General features: G+C 45.4%; 1 protein-coding gene across 1 annotated transcript in view; it reads right to left on the bottom strand.

Moving 5' to 3' along the window:
- The window catches only part of LOC121232866 (zinc finger SWIM domain-containing protein 6-like), a 153,535-nt gene extending 144,357 nt beyond the window's left edge, over positions 1-9,178 (bottom strand). The window contains 2 exon segments of the mRNA XM_041121337.1: positions 8,542-8,675; positions 8,677-9,178. Of these exon segments, the coding sequence (XP_040977271.1) occupies positions 8,542-8,675; positions 8,677-9,098 (556 nt within the window). The 5' untranslated portion in view covers positions 9,099-9,178.
- Between the last annotated feature and the right edge of the window lie 10,412 nt (positions 9,179-19,590).

Here is a 19,590-nt window from a genome sequence, read left to right on the forward strand (position 1 = left end):
AGCCAGTTGTCATAACGTAGTGTTTCAGAATAAAAGCACTCCAGGTTTCCTTCCTTTAGCTAATATATTAAACAATTCATTTAGACTATCTATTTTTCCCTGTTCTTTAACTTTTAAAAATCAGCAGACTCAGCAGAATTGTCTTGAAGAAGCACAAGCCATGCTTAATGTGGTCACTGAGGCCAGCTTTGTAAATATGCAAACGAGTGTTTTACTAAGACTACTTTTTCACCCTCCTAAAGCAGTGTACTGTATTCCTCAAACGTTAGAGGGAAAATAAGTGCTTCATTGAGGCAACTTCTGTGCAAGTAATCAATAGCTTACTGTAAGGTTCTTCACACAACTTCACTGACTAGCTCATGTTTTCCAGATTATCTGTAGACATTTTTGCTAATGAATTCTTAACACAGTCATTTTATTGGCCATCCTTTCATGGCCAAAACTGCAGGGAAGTGGCAAAAATGACCAGCCCCTAAGCACATGAAATCCTGAAAACCATACTATCTGCATTTATTTATACATTCCATAAATGCGCTATCAATAACATCATTAACCACTGAGTATGGACTGGTGCTCTATGAGCTTCAAGCAAGTCAAAACATCAAAGCTGAATGTAGAAATTAAATATTTATAAAGCTCACCAGCTGCTCTTGACAAGGATACGTGTTTTGGGTTTGTGTGGCAAGGTTTTGGTAGCAGGGGAGGGGGCTACAAGGGTGGCTCCTGTGAGAAGCTGCGAGAAGCTTCCCCAGCTCCAAGTCGGACCCGCCTCTGGCCAAAGCCAACCCAATCGGCAACAGTGGTAGCACCTCTGGGATAACATATTTAAGAAGGGGAACCTGCAGTGGGGGAGGAGATTGGAATATGAGAGAAACACCTATGCAGACACCGAGGTCAGTGAAGAAGGAGGGGGAGGAGGTGCACCAGAGGAGGTGATGCCCCTGCAGCCCGTGGTGAGACGGCAGGCTGTCCCCCTGCAGCCCATGGAGGTGAACAGTGGAGCAGATGCCCACCTGCAGCCCAGGGAGGACCCCACGCCAGAGTAGTTGGATGCCCCCCGAACATAGCTGTGACTCCATGGGAAAGCCCACACTGGAGCAGCCTATGCCTGAAGATCGGCCCACAGAAAGGACCCATGCTGGAGAAGTTTGTGAAGGACTGTCTCCTGTGGGAGGGACCCCACGCTGGAGCAGGGGAGGAGTGAGGAGTCCTCCTCCTGAGGTGGAAGGAGCAGCAGAGACCATGTGTGGCAAGCTGACCCCAACCCCCATTCCCCTGTGCTGCTTGGGGGGAGGAGGTAGAGAAAACCGGGAGTGAAGCTATGCCCAGAAGGAGGGAGGGGTGGTGGGAAGGTGTTCTAAGGTTTGGTTTTACTTCTCAGTATCCCTGTTTTGATTTGTAGTAAATTAAATTGATTTTGTTTCTTCCCCAAGTTGAGCCTGTCTTTTGCCCATGACCATAAGTGGTGAGTGATCCCTCCCAGTCCTTGTCTCGACCCACAAGCTTTTCTTTATATTTTCTCCTCCTCATCCTGTTGCCTCAAACCTTCAAAAGACTGATTAACAAATAAGAAGGTGGTGATAGCTTAAAGAAAAGAACTAAAACATGAAAAGTATGATATGCTTGCTATTCAAGGACTGTTTAGATTATGTGTACTCAAGGTAAAGCTTATCTAGTTTAAGATTCTGCTTACAATAGAGGATGCTTAAGAAGTGTTTGGATAATAGTCAAGGCACCAGATAAGGGACATTTCAGAATCACAGACTCGCTAATTAAGGACATACATCCTCCTTGGCATTGAGAAACAGAGGGGGTGGCAAGAGAAACAAAGACCCTGGTGTCCTCAGATGACCCATGACCATAAAAGGACAAAAGGAGTAGGGGTATTCTTCCCTAAACGACCACCGAAGACCACAAGAGACCCCCCCCCGCGCAGGCATAGAAGACTCTGGGATGATTGCTCAAGAGAACAACATGTCATGCTTGCTCAACATAAAGAATATGCAATACTTAGGCGGAACATATGTATTAGATAGGCGTGGTGTTTTAGCTGTAGCGTATAAGTATGGACTGAAAACCTGAGTAGGTGTGCTCGATTTGTGGAAATCTTCCACCTGGCACCCTGCGCAGAATAAAGCAATGTCTCCTCTCTAAACATACTTTGTGTGTTTTGGGAGTTACTTTCTGATCAGGTAACAATCCCACCAGGGCCGGGGGGGGGGGGGGGGGCGGAGTGAGCCAGCAGCTTCCTGGTGCTTTGTTGCCGGTTGGGCTTAAACCTAGACAGTAAGCTAGAAACTGATTTGCTGAAGAGAGTTTGTGCTGCCACTATGCCTTGACCACATAGCCAAACACGGGTATGCAGAGAAAATACAAGCCACTAGTATAAAATAAGGAAGAGTCAAACTTCAAGCTAAGGAAACAAACCCAAGAGAGCCAGTGCTGGTAAAAGCCTTTAACCTAAAAACCTTGCTTTTAACACAAGTTTAATAGGAAAATAATTAGAATACACACAAACTTGATCTTCTACTGTATTACAAATTGTAAATTTGTCTCGCACTTTAAAATTGGACAAACTGTTTTATAAGTGCCTCAATGGTTAAATGTTCTTTATTCCATTAGTCAGTATAAATTAAACATTGTAGTCAGCTGCACAATTCCTGCACTGTATCTGCATTACTACCCAGCTGTCAGTAACCAGTTAGCAGTTAAACTTGGCATGTATACAACAAAGTGTCTTACTTCTTACAAGTCATACAGCTATGCAGCATTTTATTTTCCCAGCCTTTAAAAAGATCATTTGAATGTCAATAACTGGTTGGTTTGGTTTTGGGTTTTTTTTGGACAAAGATATATATTAATGCCTACTTCTGTCAAATTTCTGCCTATAGTGCCATTTCCTTCCCCCCCCTTATTTTTCCAACAATCCCTTAATGTATTAAAGGTCTGACACCAATTAACAATGAAGGATGACTTATGTGAACAGGCAGATTGTTAAATAAAACAGGACAAAAGGTAAGTCACCTGAATTTTTAGCACATTAATTCAGTAAATGAGCTTCTGATTTATCTAATCAGCTAGTTCTACTAGCATGAATTTAAGCTTACTGACAAGTTTTACTGCATCCTTCCAATTAACATCAGACCTTCTCAGCCATTGCCCGTGCATTTCCAAAGCAAAAATTTCCAGATATTTCAAAACCATCAAATGTACTCACTTGCAACAAGGAGTAGAGGGTTAGAATAAACAATAATAGATAAATAAAAAGATTAAGCTCTCCTTTTTAAAGCATGTGATGGCACACATCACAAATTATCTTAAAATATATTTTAAATGCAGTTAAAGATTCCCCTCTTTCACACTTTATTTTTCATTTTTCAGAAGGGTTTAATAAAGCATTGGTAAAAAGCCCACATTTGGAGACACTTCAGTCTATATTTCCGATTTGACACAATTCATTAAAGTGTTTTGTATGACTGCTCAGCTTCTACAGCAAGCCTTTTATCAGTTCTGACTTAACCACAAAGGAATTCTCTACACTTTAGTTACCACTATTAGAAGGCTACACTCCTCTGGTCTGTTCACACATTTGCAGAATTAAGTCAGAAAAAAAACTATTTTAAGATAGAAACTTACATCACAAGTTTTCTAGACATCCTGGTCTTCAATAGTGGGACCAAGGCAACAAATACTGGATGCATATTGCTACCTCATCAGAGGACAGCATGGTAATGCATTGCAAGGGCATCACATAAATCATGATAATTGGCACGTAGCTAGAAGGAGAATGCAAACCAGCATACAGTACCAGCCAACATCTCTAGTGATCCAGGTCACAAAAAGTTACAAAGCCTGTCAAAAGCTGCATACATATCCAGCTGAAAGAAGCTTTTTACATAGGTAGTTTTAGATAGTAAACCAAAAGGAAAAACTGGAAGTTTAAGGAGACAGATCTCCCAGAACAACAAATGCAGTTGTTGGACAGTATTCAAGTATTCACATGCTGTCAGGTTGACTGCATTCCAGGCAATCAGAAATCACATTAAATCTGTACCCTTGCCACACATGAAAGCTTTTTAAAATTTCAAATTAGTTCCTGTCACAGCATATTCATAAATTAGAATAGCTTGTCAGTTAAAATAGTGTTGTCCTTTTTTTATTTTTTTTAACTATGCAGTTAATTCTCCTACCTAATCCACAAAGAAAAACAGCTAAAGAGAAAGTAAGTTAAGGGGTGTCAGCTGCATTCCTATACTACCATAACTTTGCACTCATATTTTGTTAACTATTACAAAACTTCAGGATTTGTCTTGACATAACTAGATTACCTTGATAGCAGGTGACATTAAAATTGAACCCATGCAGACATATCTTCTAGTGTGCCACATAATATACTTTATCCTTGTCGTGGTTTAACCCCAGCCAGCAACTAAGCACCACGCAGCCACTCACTCACTCCCCCCCACCCAGTGGGATGGGGGAGAAAATCGGGAAAAAGAAGCAAAACCCACGGGTTGAGATAAGAACAGTTTAATAGAACAGAAAAGAAGAAACGAATAATGATAATGATGACACTAATAAAATGACAACAGCAATAATGAAAGGATTGGAATGTACAAATGATGCACAGTGCAATTGCTCACCACCTGCTGACCGGCACCCAGCTAGTCCCCGAGCAGCGATTCCCCGCCCCCACTTCCCAGTTCCTATACTAGATGTGAAGTCACATGGTATGGAATACCCTGTTGGCCACTTTGGGTCAGGTGCCCTGGCTGTGTCCTGTGCCAACTTCTTGTGCCCCTCCAGCTTTCTCACTGGCTGGGCATGAGAAGCTGAAAAATCCTTGACATTAGTCTAAACACTACTAGCAGCAACTGAAAACATCAGTGTTATCAACATTCTTCTCATACTGAACTCAAAACATAGCACTGTACCAGCTACTAGGAAGACAGTTAACTCTATCCCAGCTGAAACTAGGACAATCCTTCACCAGTAAAAACTGCTGTACATAATAACATACTTCTCACTCTAAGTAGGGTGGGGGTTTTTTTTGTTTGTTTTTGTTTTAAATTAGAACTTTACCAGTCTTATGTAAGGGTTCAATTTTAAAAGATTCATTTAAAAAAGTAAATGATATGACAAAACATTGCAACTAGCTACTGATTTTTAAGGAAACCAATTTGTCCAATGCTGACTTTTAAATTGTTTCAGCCTACCCTCACAAACAGATTTTGCTTTTAATTAATTGTTCATATCAAAGTTAGAGTTCAGAGAGAGAGCACGCACACAAGCATCGGTTGCTGGCATGACAACTGGCTCAAATTCAAGAATTGCTACATACCAAAACATCTGATCATATACAGAGATGGAATCACTTTCCTAAACTGAAAGCAAGCTTTGAAAATTGATTTATTGGGAGCAAGGAAAGCCTTGAAATTAGGGGAAAAATGAAATGTGAGAAACATGAAAACTGACCCAAAACAAATGAAAAATTTTGTTAGGTCAACCCAATATAAAACTCTACAGAAAAGAAGATTCCTTGTTTTAAAAGCTGTGATGGGGAGTAATTTACAATTCATTTTCTCCTTAAAAAATTCTAGTCCAACTGCCTGACCAAAAGTTAAAGCATATTAAGGGCATTGTCAAGATGTCTCTTAAACACTGACAAGCACGGGGCATTGACCACCTCTCTAGAAAGCTTGTTCCAGTGTTTGACCACCCTCTCGGTAAAGAAATGCTTCCTAATGTCCAGTCTGAACCTTCCCTGGCACAGCTTTGAACCATTCCCACGTGTCCTGCAACTGGATACCAGGGAGAAGAGATCAGCACCTCCTTCTCCACCTCTCCTCAGGAAGCTGCAGAGAGCAATGAGGTCACCCCTCAGCCTCCTTTTCTCCAAACTAGAGAACCCCAGAGTCCTTAACGGCTCCTCATAGGACATGCCTTCCAGCCCTTTTACCAGCTTTGTTGCCCTCCTCTGGAATACCTTAACATCCTTCTTAAATTGTGGGGCCCAGAACTGCACATAGTACTCAAGATGAGGCTGCACCAATGCTAAATACAGCAGAAACAATGCCCTACGCCTGTCAGTGTTTAAGAAGCATTTGGACAATGCCCTTCACAACAGTACAATTGACATGTTTCATATCAACAGCTTCCACTACTATTTTTGCACAGCCTTCCAAAGGAGGCTCACATAAGGTTAAAAAAAACCCAACCAAAGGTATTTTCAGCAGTAGGTATAGCATTTGTTTGGAACGCAGTTAAGGGGTCCAGAAGCAGCAGCCAATGCTTCAGCTGTATTTATGCATATTTTCTTTCTTCACATTGACCCTTGCCAACATTACTCCCCTTTTAAAGCTATACAAAAAGTTACTTTTTCTTTCACAACTACTCATTGAGGCCTATTCCACTGCTGAAAGCAAGCAAAGACAAGCCCACACTGGGTGTCCTAGAAAAGACTGCATCTTTTATTTATCACCCCTTAGCTTTATTTTCACAGTGAATTCCTAGCTTAAATGTAATCAGCCAAGAAACCCTATGTGCACTCCCATCATTCCTCACTGCTTGCAAACAGAATCAAGTGCAAGCAAAAGGGGGGGGGGGGGGAAGCCTCAGCACTGCCAACCAAACTAAAAAAGCCCTACTTGTGGTTTTGCCAGTCCTGAGGAACCACAAACACACCTCAAACCTTTGGAAAGAGAAAGCCAAAAGATTAAACTTATAATAAAGTTAATAGAAATTTTTTAAGAGTTTTAAATTTTTTTAAAACCCTTACAAATTTTAAAAATTTAAATTTTTTTTAAAATATATCTAAAGCTGAACTCCACTTAGGCAGAAGGGAAGGGCGCTTAGCCCAGGAACAGCAACAGAGCTTCCCTTCGGAAAGTAGAAGGCACGTTTGCAGGCTGACCGCGAAATGAAAACCGCTGCGGACAAGGCCGAGTGGGAACCCAGCTCAGCGCGGATCAGTTCCCACACAGCGCTGCGAACAAAAGGCGAGCAGCAGCCGCAGCTGAGCCACCGCCGGGAGACGGTCCGGTCCGATCCGGCCCAGCACAGGGCGGGACAGAGGGACCGGCCCCGCGGAGCCGCCGTCCCGCCCTGCCCCCCGGTTGTCGAGCTGGCGGTGAAAAGCAATACAGTCTCTTTTGTCCAGCTTCCCCTTTCGGAGTGGGGGACGGACAGAAAACAGAAGAGAACACGAAAACGAGAACAAAGTGCCCAGTAGTCGCCGCCGCCTCCGCGAAGGCGCTGCCGCACAGCGATACGCCCGAGCCGCACAAAGCGCAAGCGCGCCACCCCCCCACGGAAGTTTCCCGGGGAAGCTATAAGCTCCTTCCCCGCAGGTCCACCACCGCCCCGACGGGGGGGGGGGCTGCCTGGGGGAGGGGGCTCCACCCCCCACCCCCCGCCCGCAAGCAGCCACCCATCGGGGCGGAATGCACCAACCTCCAGTGCCCTTTAAACGGAGACAGGGAGGAGTTAACCAGGGGCGCCAGCGCGCAGTGGGTGAATAACAGCGGCAGGCGGCGGCCGCCGCTGGGTGCAAGGGCAGCGACTGAAGGGGGGGGGAAGTATTGTTCCAGGAGGAGGAGGAAAAGCAGCGCTTTCTTCCTCACCTCACCGTTGTCACGCAGGAGCTCGTCCCAGATTAACTCGTGGGCACTTCTGCGCCCGATCTGCGGCAGCTGCCCGCCATCACCCAGAACCGGAGGCCTTTCCCGACGCCCTCCCCCCCCCGCCACGGTGGCGGGGCTTGGGCGGATCGCGCCCCCACCCTCTGGCTCGCCGCCGCCCTAGAAACGCCTTTGTTTGCGGCTTCCCCCGCACACCCGCTAGTGGGGTCTCGCACCCTCTTTTATTTCGGACTGCGCCGCATCCCGCCCTCTTATCCCGCCAGCCGCCTTCTGCTGATTCATTTCCACCGGCGGTCCCGGGGGGGGGGGGGGCGCGCAGGCAGCGGAGGCATCTCGTCGCTATTGTGGCTCGGGGTATGGCGATGACCCGTATTACCAAGGGTGGGCGCTGAGAGGGAGCAGAGCCAAACGGGATTACACACTCTGGATTACAGGAGCGAGCACGACGCGTCGGGAGAGTTAAAAGGACAGGCGGGGAGCAGCGTGGCCAACCCGCCTGTCGGAGGCCAGGCCGGGCTGGCCGCTGGCGGCGGGGACCATGGATGTGTCACGGTGCGGAGCGAAGGAGTTATTCCGTGTTCTGGATGCGAGGAGGAGGAGACTGGCAGAGGAAGTTGCCTGGCCAGAATTACAGCCTGGGAGTGAAGGGTTCGTGCAGGCCGGGCCGCGGGGGGGGATGGGGGGGGGCAGCTCCCCGGCCGCGCTGTCGGCCCCCCGAGAGGCTGCCGGGGCACGCCAAGGAGGCGGGGTGACTCCAGCCGCCGGGGCCGCGCAGGAAGGCGGCTCCCCGGCTGGCAGGCGGGTGATACGCAGGGGTAGACCCGCGGCTGAGGAGGCCGGCGGTGCTCTGCCCGGGTGGCCGCAGCCCGGCTCCGCGGCACGGTCCCGGCCGGTGACTCACCGACTTGCAGGACGTTATCGACACAGTCGCCGTCAAGCAGAGCGATGCCCCTGCGGAAGGGCAGGCGGTTCTCGGCGGCGGCGACATCCGCGCCCCCACCGGGCGCGGTGCCGGCGGTGGCCCCCCCCGGGGGCGGCGGCGGAGTCCTCGGCGCCGGTGTTGAAGGAGGAGTACATGCAGATCTCCCTCTCGCTGCGGGGGAAGGACCAGTAGACGATCCTGCGCTGCACCGGCTCCGGGATCCGCTCGAACCGCTCCTCCACCCGCTGGAAGGGCCACTTCTCCGCCACCTTGCGAGCCGCGATGTCCAGCAGGGATTCGGGGCTCTGGGTCTTGCCGAGCGGCAGTAGCCCCAGGGCGGCGGCGGCGGCAGCAGCAGCGGCAGCAGCAGCGGCGGCGGCGGCAGCGGCGGCGGCGGAGGAAGAGGATCCAGCACAGAGCGCCCCGCTGCCGAGTCCGGTGCCGCCCACCCGCTGGCCCAGCCTGCACCCTGAGCCATAGCCAGGTCTGCAGCAGAGGCGCTTGGCAGGGGGAGGGAGCTGACCACGCTCCGCCATGATCGTGCCGCTTCTAAGCAGATAGCGGAAGTGGCTGTACCCTATAAACGGCACCAGGAAGGCAGGAGCGGCCGCGAGCCACCCCCGGGTCACGCCCCCTCTTCCCTTACATGGCCGCGGGGGGCGGTGCCGGCCGCCGCGCCCACGGCGGGGGGCGGAGCCTTATGCAAATCGGCGCCACAAACATAAATAGAACGGTCCGAGGATGGTGGGGGATGGTGCGCGCGCTTCTGGTGTGGGGATGTTGGGCCGATGTGTCGTCTTTTCTTCCTCCCCCCCCCGATGTCACGCGCGCAAGCCCGAGAGCGCCTCGCGCGCCTGGTGGGAAAAGGGGGCGTGGCTGGCGGCGCTCCTCTCTGGCACCATGTAAGGAGTGGAATGCGGGGGTGGGGCTGCTGCGGCCTCAACCCGGTTACCTCTGGTAGGAAAGCCGGCGGGGGGCGAGTGAGGAGAAGCGCGCCTCGCAGCCGGAAAATATGGTAACGGTTGAGGCAGCTACACTTGCCCGCGGAAAGGCGGGGGCTGGTCTGCCTCCAGTGCCTCGCCCGGGGAAGCAGAGCGACACCCGCCTTTCGCCGGAGCTCCGCGGGAGTTGGAAGCTGCTGGGAGGCGGCAGAGGCACCTCGGAGGGCAGGTAGGAGGAGCCCACGGGCTGCCCCACATGGGGTGGGGTGGCCTCGCCTGGGCTCCTGCCTCAGAGGCGGGCTGAAATGGGCAAAGTCGGGGTGTTGCTGTCGGGGTGTTGCTCCTCTGGGGTAGGAGCCGGGGTGGCTGACCCCACGCGTGCCCGCAACAAGCCCTTGAGGCGGCTCAGTGAGGCGCGCCCCAAATTTTTCTCTTCTATTAGAGGCACTACGGTAGCTACGGCCATTGGGCCGCGGGGTGAACCCCTGCCCCGTGGGGTGCCCGGCGTGTGCTGGCTCGCTGGTCGCGCGCGCGCTGTGGGCGGGCTGGTCCCTGGAAGTGCTGGTTGCAGCCCGGTGTGAGCTCCACGCGGCCGGCTCGCTTCGCAGATGGTCCGGCTTGGAACCGCTTTAGTAGCCCAAGGTGAAGGGTTCCGTGCCACGACCCGCGGTGAGTAAATTGAACGCAATTAACGTGTTGCGTTTGCCTTGGTGTTGAAAAGGTCTGTAAAAAGGATGGTGTTGGCCATCTGTCCCGGTTAATTTTTAACAAGTGGTGCGGTGCGTAATGCTCGCAGTTGCCGCAGAGTGTAAAGTGAGGAGTCTTTTTATTTTTCTTTGTTCATTAAAAACCATACAATTCGGGATCATACCGACTCCCCAAATTAAATGACCTTCCTGGAAAAAAAAAAAAAGGAGAAAATGCTGATGAGCCACAGTGGCAGGCTGAGGATATGACTCCTGCATAGCACCGGGTAAATACCAAATGCTACCTCTGCTTGTAGCAGGGAGTTCTGTCCCTAATTACAGCCACACTGCTAATGTAAAATATTATGAAAATAATATACAATAAGGATCAGAGCTAGCAAATAAAGCTGATAGCATCTTTCTTATGGAGAGAGACTTTGATGTATCATTTTAGAACAATATTTTTAATTAATTAAATATTTTGGAACTTTAGCTTGAAAATGGCATTTTTGGCGACTTACAGTTGAAAACGCTTATTCATCTCATTTGGATTTAACAATGAACAGCACTTGATAGCATACGATGCAGAAGCCATAATTTGAGTGCCTGGTTGTTTCATTCACGTAGGCTAGTTTACCCAGCTAGACTACATTTTCCGTGATGCAATGCAAGTGTTCAGCTGGGAGGTTCGCAGTCAGGAGATGGCTCCATCAGGGAATGAAGCGAAAGAATGTCAAGGTGTAAGATCTAAGAAGTACAAATAACATCAAGTTGACTTGAAACTTAACATCTACTTTTTGTTTCCACCAAAAACTGAGACTACAGCAATAGTTTATTTTCTAAACAGGTGATTGAAGAGCTTTGCAGAAACTGCTTTTTCCATTAAAAATGGATGGGAAATTCAATGAACTGTATCAGGCTTGCTGACTTTGATTTTTAAAGAAAGATCAGCAGAAAACCTGAAGATGGTTTAGAATGTGCAAGTATTGGCTTTTTTATATGCTAGTAAACTCTTGGACAGTAGCGTTGACTTGTAATTTCACAGGTAGAGAATTTTTTTACATCTAGGTATAGAACTTGGTTTTGCTTTTTCTGTTGTCAGTTGCTTATACTAAGAAAATGGGTAATGGGTTTTAACCAAGGAGTTTAAATTGCAGACAGGGACTAAACTGTGTTCTGCAGAGTTTATTTTCTGTATATACTAAAAGGTTTTTTTTCTTTGGGATCATGAGAGCTACTTTCTGGATAGGAAATGAGTATAAACTGATGCTTGTGCTTCTGGGTATAGACTGCACAGAACAGTTACTCTTGAGGTGCCAGTTTCATAAATTCACAGATACCTTGCTGGGATATTAACTGGCATCTTCATCATTTTAGGCATATATTTTACAAGTGATCTACTGGATTTATATACTTAACTAAATTTTGGAGGTATTTGGGAGCCTGAATACTGCAGGCAAGAGATGAGGATGTAGTACTTTCTTTTACTATTAATATGGTATTGATTTCAGTATTTCTGAGAGCAGAGAGATGGAATATGTAGAAGGTAAAAAATGAAGAACTTCATGATTGCATGTGTATGAGAGCAGAGGAAAATTATAATTTTCACCCCATCACTTACTCTTTGTTAATAATTGTTCACATCTTGAAGCAATTTTTCTTCTATGTTCTTCTAGTGCTATTTCTGTTTTAAACAAGTGTCTAGCAAGTCAGTAAAAATGTTCTTCTAAATTGGGTAATGGCTGTTCTTTACTAGGTCTTAGCCACCTGCTGCAAAAAAAATAACACACTAATACCACTGAAAGAATTCTTCCTGTTATAGTAAAGAAGCTTTACAGTAAAAATTGAGAAATAAGAAGAGTGAGAGATATACCAATGAAAAATAGAACTTTCGTAATAAGCAGAAGTAGCCCATGTGTCAGTTATCTCAACTTAGTCATTCTTCTGTCATTTCAGATCTGGGCAGAAATTATCAAATTCACTTAAGAATTCCCAGAGAAAAGCAGGTGGAAAAGCCCATAGATCCACCTTTTTCATCCATCTACTACTCAGCAGGAATAGGTACTTCCCATTAAGTCTATGAATATTAATAGCTACGCAGGATGCTGTTGAAGCTTTTTTCATTTCTGGGCTAGGGAGTACATGAAGAGGTAATGGTGTCTTTCCTCTTGAAATTCTGCCATAAGCACCAGGTATGCTTCTCCTTGGGCTCCCTCTGCATTGATGTAGCTCCATAATGGCTTGCAAATTATAATCTGAGTCTGAAGTTCCTTTGTCCCACTAGTATTGCCCCTTGGGTTCCTTTAACTTTCTGAAAGCAAGTGGGAAGATGTGTTAATTCCAGGGAAGAAATTAAAATGTGTTAAAGCCATACCTGAACTGTATTTAAATTTATAGTTAGTTTTTAATTTCAGTGGATGTTCTTCTTGTGGAAAGACCTTGCTGAGCTGAGCATTCATTTCTTCTTTTTCTGCCTCATGGTTTTGGGAGGTCTGTATTCCAGAGCTACACAGAGAAGAAGGAATGGCTGCAAAACAGCAACCTTGACTTGGTTAACTTCCTGCATGTAATCAAAGGCTATTCTATGAGCTACTTGGAAAAATACCTTTGGCCACCACTCAGTGAAATTCATTCTTAATAACGTTTCAAAGCATTAGGCCACTTGCAGTCATTTTTGCTCATTCCAGTAATGCATACAGGGCCTGAGCATTCTACCAGTTATGGTAATTTAAAAGAAAGATCACATACAGCTGTACAGTTGTGTTTGTATGTGTGTGGATTGTCTGGCTCATAGTTCACAAACAAGTTTCACCATGTCCAGTGCACACAGGCGACTCATGGGGGGTTACAAAAGTGACCCAGCCTTGGATTGCCTTGAGGCCCTGTCTCTCTGCAGAGACAACTCATGAGGAGCTGTGTAGCCAGCTTAGCCCTGGGTTGTCTGATAAACCCTAAACTAAACAGGGCAGTGGCTGTGCCATTCAAAGAACCAAAACCTGAACTGAGCCTTGAAATCCCTTAACAAATAGTATGCCCTGAGTCTCAATCCAACCACTATTCAGTTGCCTGAGGAAGCAAGGTAAAAAAAAAAAAACAAAACCTGGAGGGTTTCAGCTTCAGTTTCAAATGACAACCTTGTGTATTCAAACAATCACAGACCAATGAAGGAAAGATAAGGGGAAACTCCACTCAGATATACATAATCCATTTAGGCATATATCATAATCCACTCATAGTCATACACACCATTCTGCAAGTCAGGGGATAAAACCCCTAAGATTCAGGTTGGAAAAGGGGGAGTCACTTCTCCAACTATACAGTTGGCTTGTGAAGGAGACCCTTCCCCACCTTGATCGGGATGCCGGTCAAGGTAACTTCCCTGGGATTGAGAGCCCTTACCTGGAGGGGTAAGTGAATATTGTTTATGCTTTAAATTTGTAAACACATGTGTGCTTGTGGTTGTCTGTGAATTGCTTGTGGTTGTAATAGTGTACTACTCTTGCCTTAAAAATTGCAATAGTGCATTCCTCCATTGTATCTGTAACACCTGCAATAGTGGTGTGTTAAGTCTGTAAGTGAAGTTCAAATAAATCATTTGCTTGAACCTTGCAGTTAAGTCTTTTTCTGCTACAGTATGAAGCAAACAATGGTCTAAATGTAGAAAAATGGTTTGCAGACAAGCTAATGCTGGCCAACACAAGTCACCCTGGTGGTTAAAACTTATCTGGAAAGATGAGAACAAGAACAACAACCATTAAGAGGAGGCATGTCATTTAAACTGAACAAGAGTCCAGATTCATGGGCTGCATAAAATGTTTCTAAACGCTGGGAGGGTAGGGGGTTAGAGATGAAGAGGAAGAAACTCAGGAAAGGAGGCTAGATTAGCTGATGAGTTTTCTTAGTTTTATTCATTATGTTCAGAAACTATTTTTAATTTATGGAGTTAAAAATAGAATGTTTGCCTTTTAGTAGCCTTTTAAATCAAATACTCTAGGATAAATATTGCCAGCTCTTTAGAGTCTCTCTATTAAAGTGAAAATAAACCAGCAGCACTGAATGAGCCCTTTCAAAGTGCAGGTTTTTATTCTAATTAAATTCCATGATGATTCCAAAACTGGAGTCAGAGGCTAGAATCTAAAAGCATTTAGGAAAATGTACTTAAAATACTAAGTGTGCTTTACCAGTATTCTACAATAATGAAAAGATACAAACATCCTAATTTGACCTAAATCCTCTTGACATTCATTTCTGTGTCCTCTGCCTTTTTGTGGCTTGATACTTGACGTATGAAGTCATTCTGAGATGGACTGAAGGGGAGGGCATTGTGTGTGCCAGAGTCCCAGAGCTGTGTGAATTAATGCTGCTCTGTATTTCCTCAAGGAATGAGCACATTCAGTTTACATTTATTGAAAATAGACCCTGGAGATGAATTATTTCTTCCTTATAAGGAGCCTTGTGTTGGGATATCTGTTGGGACAGTTTAGCTCACTACTAAGTTACTAGGGATAAAAGCATCACTGTTACAAGTAAAATGATAATGTGAAAGTGACTTCTTAAAATTAAATATGTTGAACTGATTTAGAAGATTCAGAATTTCAGTCTTGGAACAGAGGAATAAGAGTGTCTCACCTTTCTTTGGAGTTTTAACTTATTCACTTACCATTTGCAAAAAGTTAAAAGCAGAAAATGCTGTCTCTGAGAGGAAACTAGATTTAACATCCCTTCTATAGATCTGAGTTGCAGAATTCATGAACATTCAAAGTAAAAACAGTGTTATTACTCTCACAAGCTTTTCTAAACTTTATTTTTAAAGGATTATATTTTTTCTAATATCAAAATAAAAGCAAATTTGATGAAAACTTCAGGTTTTAAAATAACTAACTTCTAGGTATTTTTTCCTCTTTACTGCAAGTGCATACACTTAATTGTGGTAAAATAGCTGTGTAATGCAAAAAAAAAAAAAAAAAAATGATTACTCAAAGCTTTATCTTCTTCTGGTCAGAAATCCTCCACCAAAATGTGATAGGCCAGTTCAGAAGTTAATCAGTTGCAAAATGCCACTGATTGATCTACCATCATGTATAGGAAAACCTCAGCACATATAATGTACAGAAAGTGAAGTAGACTGGTGGTCTAAATGGAAACATCATTGGACTGCCTTCTTGTGGATAAGCATCCTATGCTAACAAATCTCCTTTTTATCTTCTCCAGCTTCCTCCCTTTAAATTGCATTTTACTTTAGACTTCCTTGCATTAGACCAAATAGCTACTTTGCCATGGCAGGCAACATAATAATTCTTGGGCAGAAACTCTGTGTGAAGATGGGCATGCAAACCTCAATCCACTAATGTAAGGAACAAAAGGCATTGCTTACCCAGATTTTCACCTATGGCAAAGAAAGAGAAACAACAGATACTAAAAATTCTCAGAAGTGCATTTTCCAGGATGTTAAGTGCTGGTAGCACTTTAAGGACTTTAAAGCAAAAAAAAAAAACAAACCCAAAACAAAAACCACCAAAAAAATTTCAACCAAAAAAAAAAACCACCCTCTAACTTCCATTTCAAGAAGTCTGAGTCCAGATTAATTTGTGATGGTGAGAGAGCTGTATTTACAAGGGAACAGCTTAAACATGCCAAAAACCAAAGTTCCTGCCTATGCGCTAGAGATGTGGTATGTATCTGTAGGATACCTTGTTGTTCTGGTGCATCCTTGTCTCCACCAGTGCAGCCAAGACAGCAGTGCAAGGAAGAGGAAAGTATAGCTAACTGGCCAGCAATTGCTTCAGATATTGTTGTTTTTAATTTTTTCCTTTTTTCTTTTTTTTTTTTCCCCAGATTTCATCTTCTATTTGTATCTGTATAGCAGTATTTGGTGTCAACTCCATCCTTAAGCAAAATGCCATTTAAAGATGATGGTATTTTTGCGGGTTGGGTTTAACTAAATAAAACCTAGTTACAGTAAAACCGTACTGCTCTGTCCCGACTAATGCCCCGTAAACATTCCATCTACTTATCTTCCTTCTTCCTGTCCTGCAGTCTTAGAAATTGTACCAGAGCTAATATCTCGAGTTAAGCCTTGTGTCCTGGTTTCAGCCCAGCCGGTAACAAAGGACCACGCAGCCACTCGCTCGCTCCTCCCGCCCCCCTCCGGTGGGATGGGGAGGAGAATCAGGAAGGAGAAAAGAAAAAAAAAAACCCAGAACCTCATGGGTTGAGATAAGGACAATTTACTGGGACAACACAAAAAGAGAAGTTACAACAACAGTCAACGGTACTAATAAAAGAATATACAAAACGAGTGATGCACAGTGCAACTGCTCACCACCCAGAACCCAACACTCCTCTACTTCCCCCACCGAAAGCCAAGAGAACCCCCCCAGCCTGCTCCCCATTTATATACTGAGCATGATGTCACATGGTATGGAATAGCTCCTTGGCTAGTTCAGGTCAGCTGCCCCGGCTGTGCCCCCTCCCAGGTTCCTGGGAAAATTAACTCTGTCCCAGCTGAACCCAGGATACCTTGTAATCAAATTCAGAAGATAAAGATAAGCTATGATTAGAGCTCTGCAGTAAAACTTTGACAGAGAACCCAATACTTCCTTCTACTTCAGTAGCTTCAAAGGTTTCATTGGAATCCTTTTCTTAGAGCAGGGATTTAATTTTTTTTCTACTGTTCTGTCACTAAACAACATCTAACTTTTGAAGTTGTTCTGAATAGAAAGGGAGAATGTTCTTTTTCCTCTTCTGTGCTCCAGGGATTAAGATGAGCTGAGAGATATGCCTCTGTTGCACTTCTCCACTTGGAATAATAGTGGCACAATGTACTCTTATATTTCCAGAAAGTTAGTGTTTTGAGCCTCTTCCAGGGGGGTATTAAGAGTTGCAAGAAGTTGGCAGTTTTACTACTGAAAAGGAAAGGACCCCTTGATACTTAATACTTATCCATGCTTCTTTGCTTCAATAAATTAGGCAGGACTCATGGGACAGCTTTCTTATTGCTAGACACTGTCCTCTGCTGGGCTGTATTGGGGTTCTTCAGAAGGAATAGATACAGGCACTGTATGTGGTGTGGTTCAAACATTCTAGGAGATACTGTGTCAGGCTGACTGTGGGCTTAGGCAGACGTCACCATCAGTCATCCTGCGGATGTTGTGATCCATGAGCAGGAGGAAGAGAAAACTATTCTGGTGCATTCATGTAAAATACATTTTTTTAGTGGTTCCAAAAAATGGAGCCTCTGAATTAATCCAGTTGTAGTGAAGATCCAATGCTATGTTACTGCTCCCCCAATCTGAGAAGAAGGAAGAATCTCTCCAGTACCCTAAGTCAGAACTGCTTCCCAGTTAGTAATTTTAATATGTGCTTCTCAGAGCTTTGTTACAGCCAGCACAAAATCACCTTATTCTTCTGTGGTTTCAGTGATTCTGAGCAGCAGCAGCAAAGCCTGACAGATGCTGTCCAGTTTTCACTGTGCTCAGGGCAGCAGCACAGGCACCAAAGCCCTCTGTATGCACGCTTGGACAAGTACTGAGTCAGTTTGCACCCTACTCTGACCTTTCAATTTATCTCTGCAAACATAAAGGCTTTGATTTTTGTTTTTTAAAACAAAAGTTCATTTGCTGCAGTTCAATGGCTGCTTTTGAAGTTCTCTAGGAAAGCTAGAGATATTTTCTTTAAAAAGAAAATAAGAAATCCCTAGGTATGAGTTAGGAGTGAAAAGAACTGAGGAAGAGAAGGGCAGAACTAATGCGAGTAAGATTTGAAGGATGAGTTTATAAACCCAGTCCCTTGCCAACTCCACCCTCTAAATGGCATTTACTACCAGGGAAATTGGATCCACCCTGGACTGATTCTAGTGTCAGGAAAACCCTCCTAAAATAGCTCTGGGCCTTACAAAACTTGCAGTTTCCTATCCCAATAATTGATGCTGTAGTGACAACCTCCATCTGGTACTTGTGAGTCACAGTCACCACATCTGCTAAGGGGAAGAAGGCAACTTTTTTCCCTTTCCTCAGAATCTCTTGCCTTGTCTGCAACGATGGTCCTAGGGAATGAAAAATTGTTTGCTAACTTTGAGCACTTCTTGAAAGGGATGGTGTCCCCTATACTGGCAACATGGAAATGAAACTGAAATCTGTTTACTCAGATCAGTCTGAGAAAGAGAGAGACTGGTGGAACCATGCTCTGCCCTCCCCGAAACATAAACAGGAACAGCCACCAGAAAAAAAACCAAGATCAAGGGGATCCTGTATCCTCCCCCCACCAGGCTGAAGGTAGTAGCTTAAAGGAAAGGAGTGAATGGAGGCAAGTCTACGCTCGGGGCAGCAGGCAAACCCCCTCCTTGCTGAACTCGCCTTCCCAGATGCCTCTGTACAACAGGTATGAGGCTCTAGATGTGGAAGGCCAGTCAATGGATGATGTGGACAATGGTCCATATACACCAGAGGTATTGCCAAAGTCAGAAAGGCCTACCCCCTGTATCACAACCACCTCCACGAGGAAAAAAGACAGGTTATAGTTGTAGGTGACTCCCTTCTGAGGGGAACAGAGGGTCCAATATGCGAGACAGACCCTCCTCGTAGGGAAGTCTGCTGCCTCCCTGGGGCCTGGGTTAAGGACATCACTAGGAAACTTCCTAGCCTAGTACGGCCCTCAGACTTACCCATTACTGCTCTTCCATGTGGGTGGTGATGAAGCCACAACGTGTAGTCCAAGAGAAATCAAAAGAAATTTCAGGGCCTTGAGACAGTTGGTAAGGGAATCTGGAGCACAGGTTATTTTTTTCCTCTATCCTTCCAGTTGCAGGCAGCGACATTGGAAGAAACAGATGAGCCCAATCTATTAATACATGGCTCCATGGCTGATGTCACCACCACAATTTTGGGTTTTTTCGATAATGGGGTGCACTACACGGCACCAGGCCGGCTGGCGTCAGATGGGATTCACCTTTCTCAAAGGGGGAAGAGGGATGGGGTCAGGAAGGCCAAGGCGCGGCTGGAGCTGAACTTGGTAAGGGGCGCAAAGAATAATAAGAAGGGATTCTATAGGTATGTCAACCAGAAAAGGAAGGTCAAAGAAAGTGTACCCCTCCCAATGAACATGACTGGCTGTCATGGTTTAACCCCAGCCAGCAACTAAGCACCACGCAGCTGCTCACTCACTTCACCCCATCCAGTGGGATGGGGGAGGGAATCGGAAAAAAAAAGTACAACTCGTGGGTTGAGATAAGAACAATTTAATAGAACAGAAAGGAAGAAACTAATACTGATAGTAGTAAAACTAAGAAAATGATAATAGTAATAATAAAAGGATTGCAATATGCAAGTGATGCACAATGCAATTGCTCACCACCTGCTGACCGACACCCAGTTAGTCCCCGAGCGGCGATCCCCCTGACCCCA

This window comes from Aquila chrysaetos, assembly GCF_900496995.4.
Source record: "Aquila chrysaetos chrysaetos chromosome W unlocalized genomic scaffold, bAquChr1.4 W_unloc_1, whole genome shotgun sequence".
Taxonomy (NCBI): Eukaryota; Metazoa; Chordata; class Aves; order Accipitriformes; family Accipitridae; genus Aquila; species Aquila chrysaetos.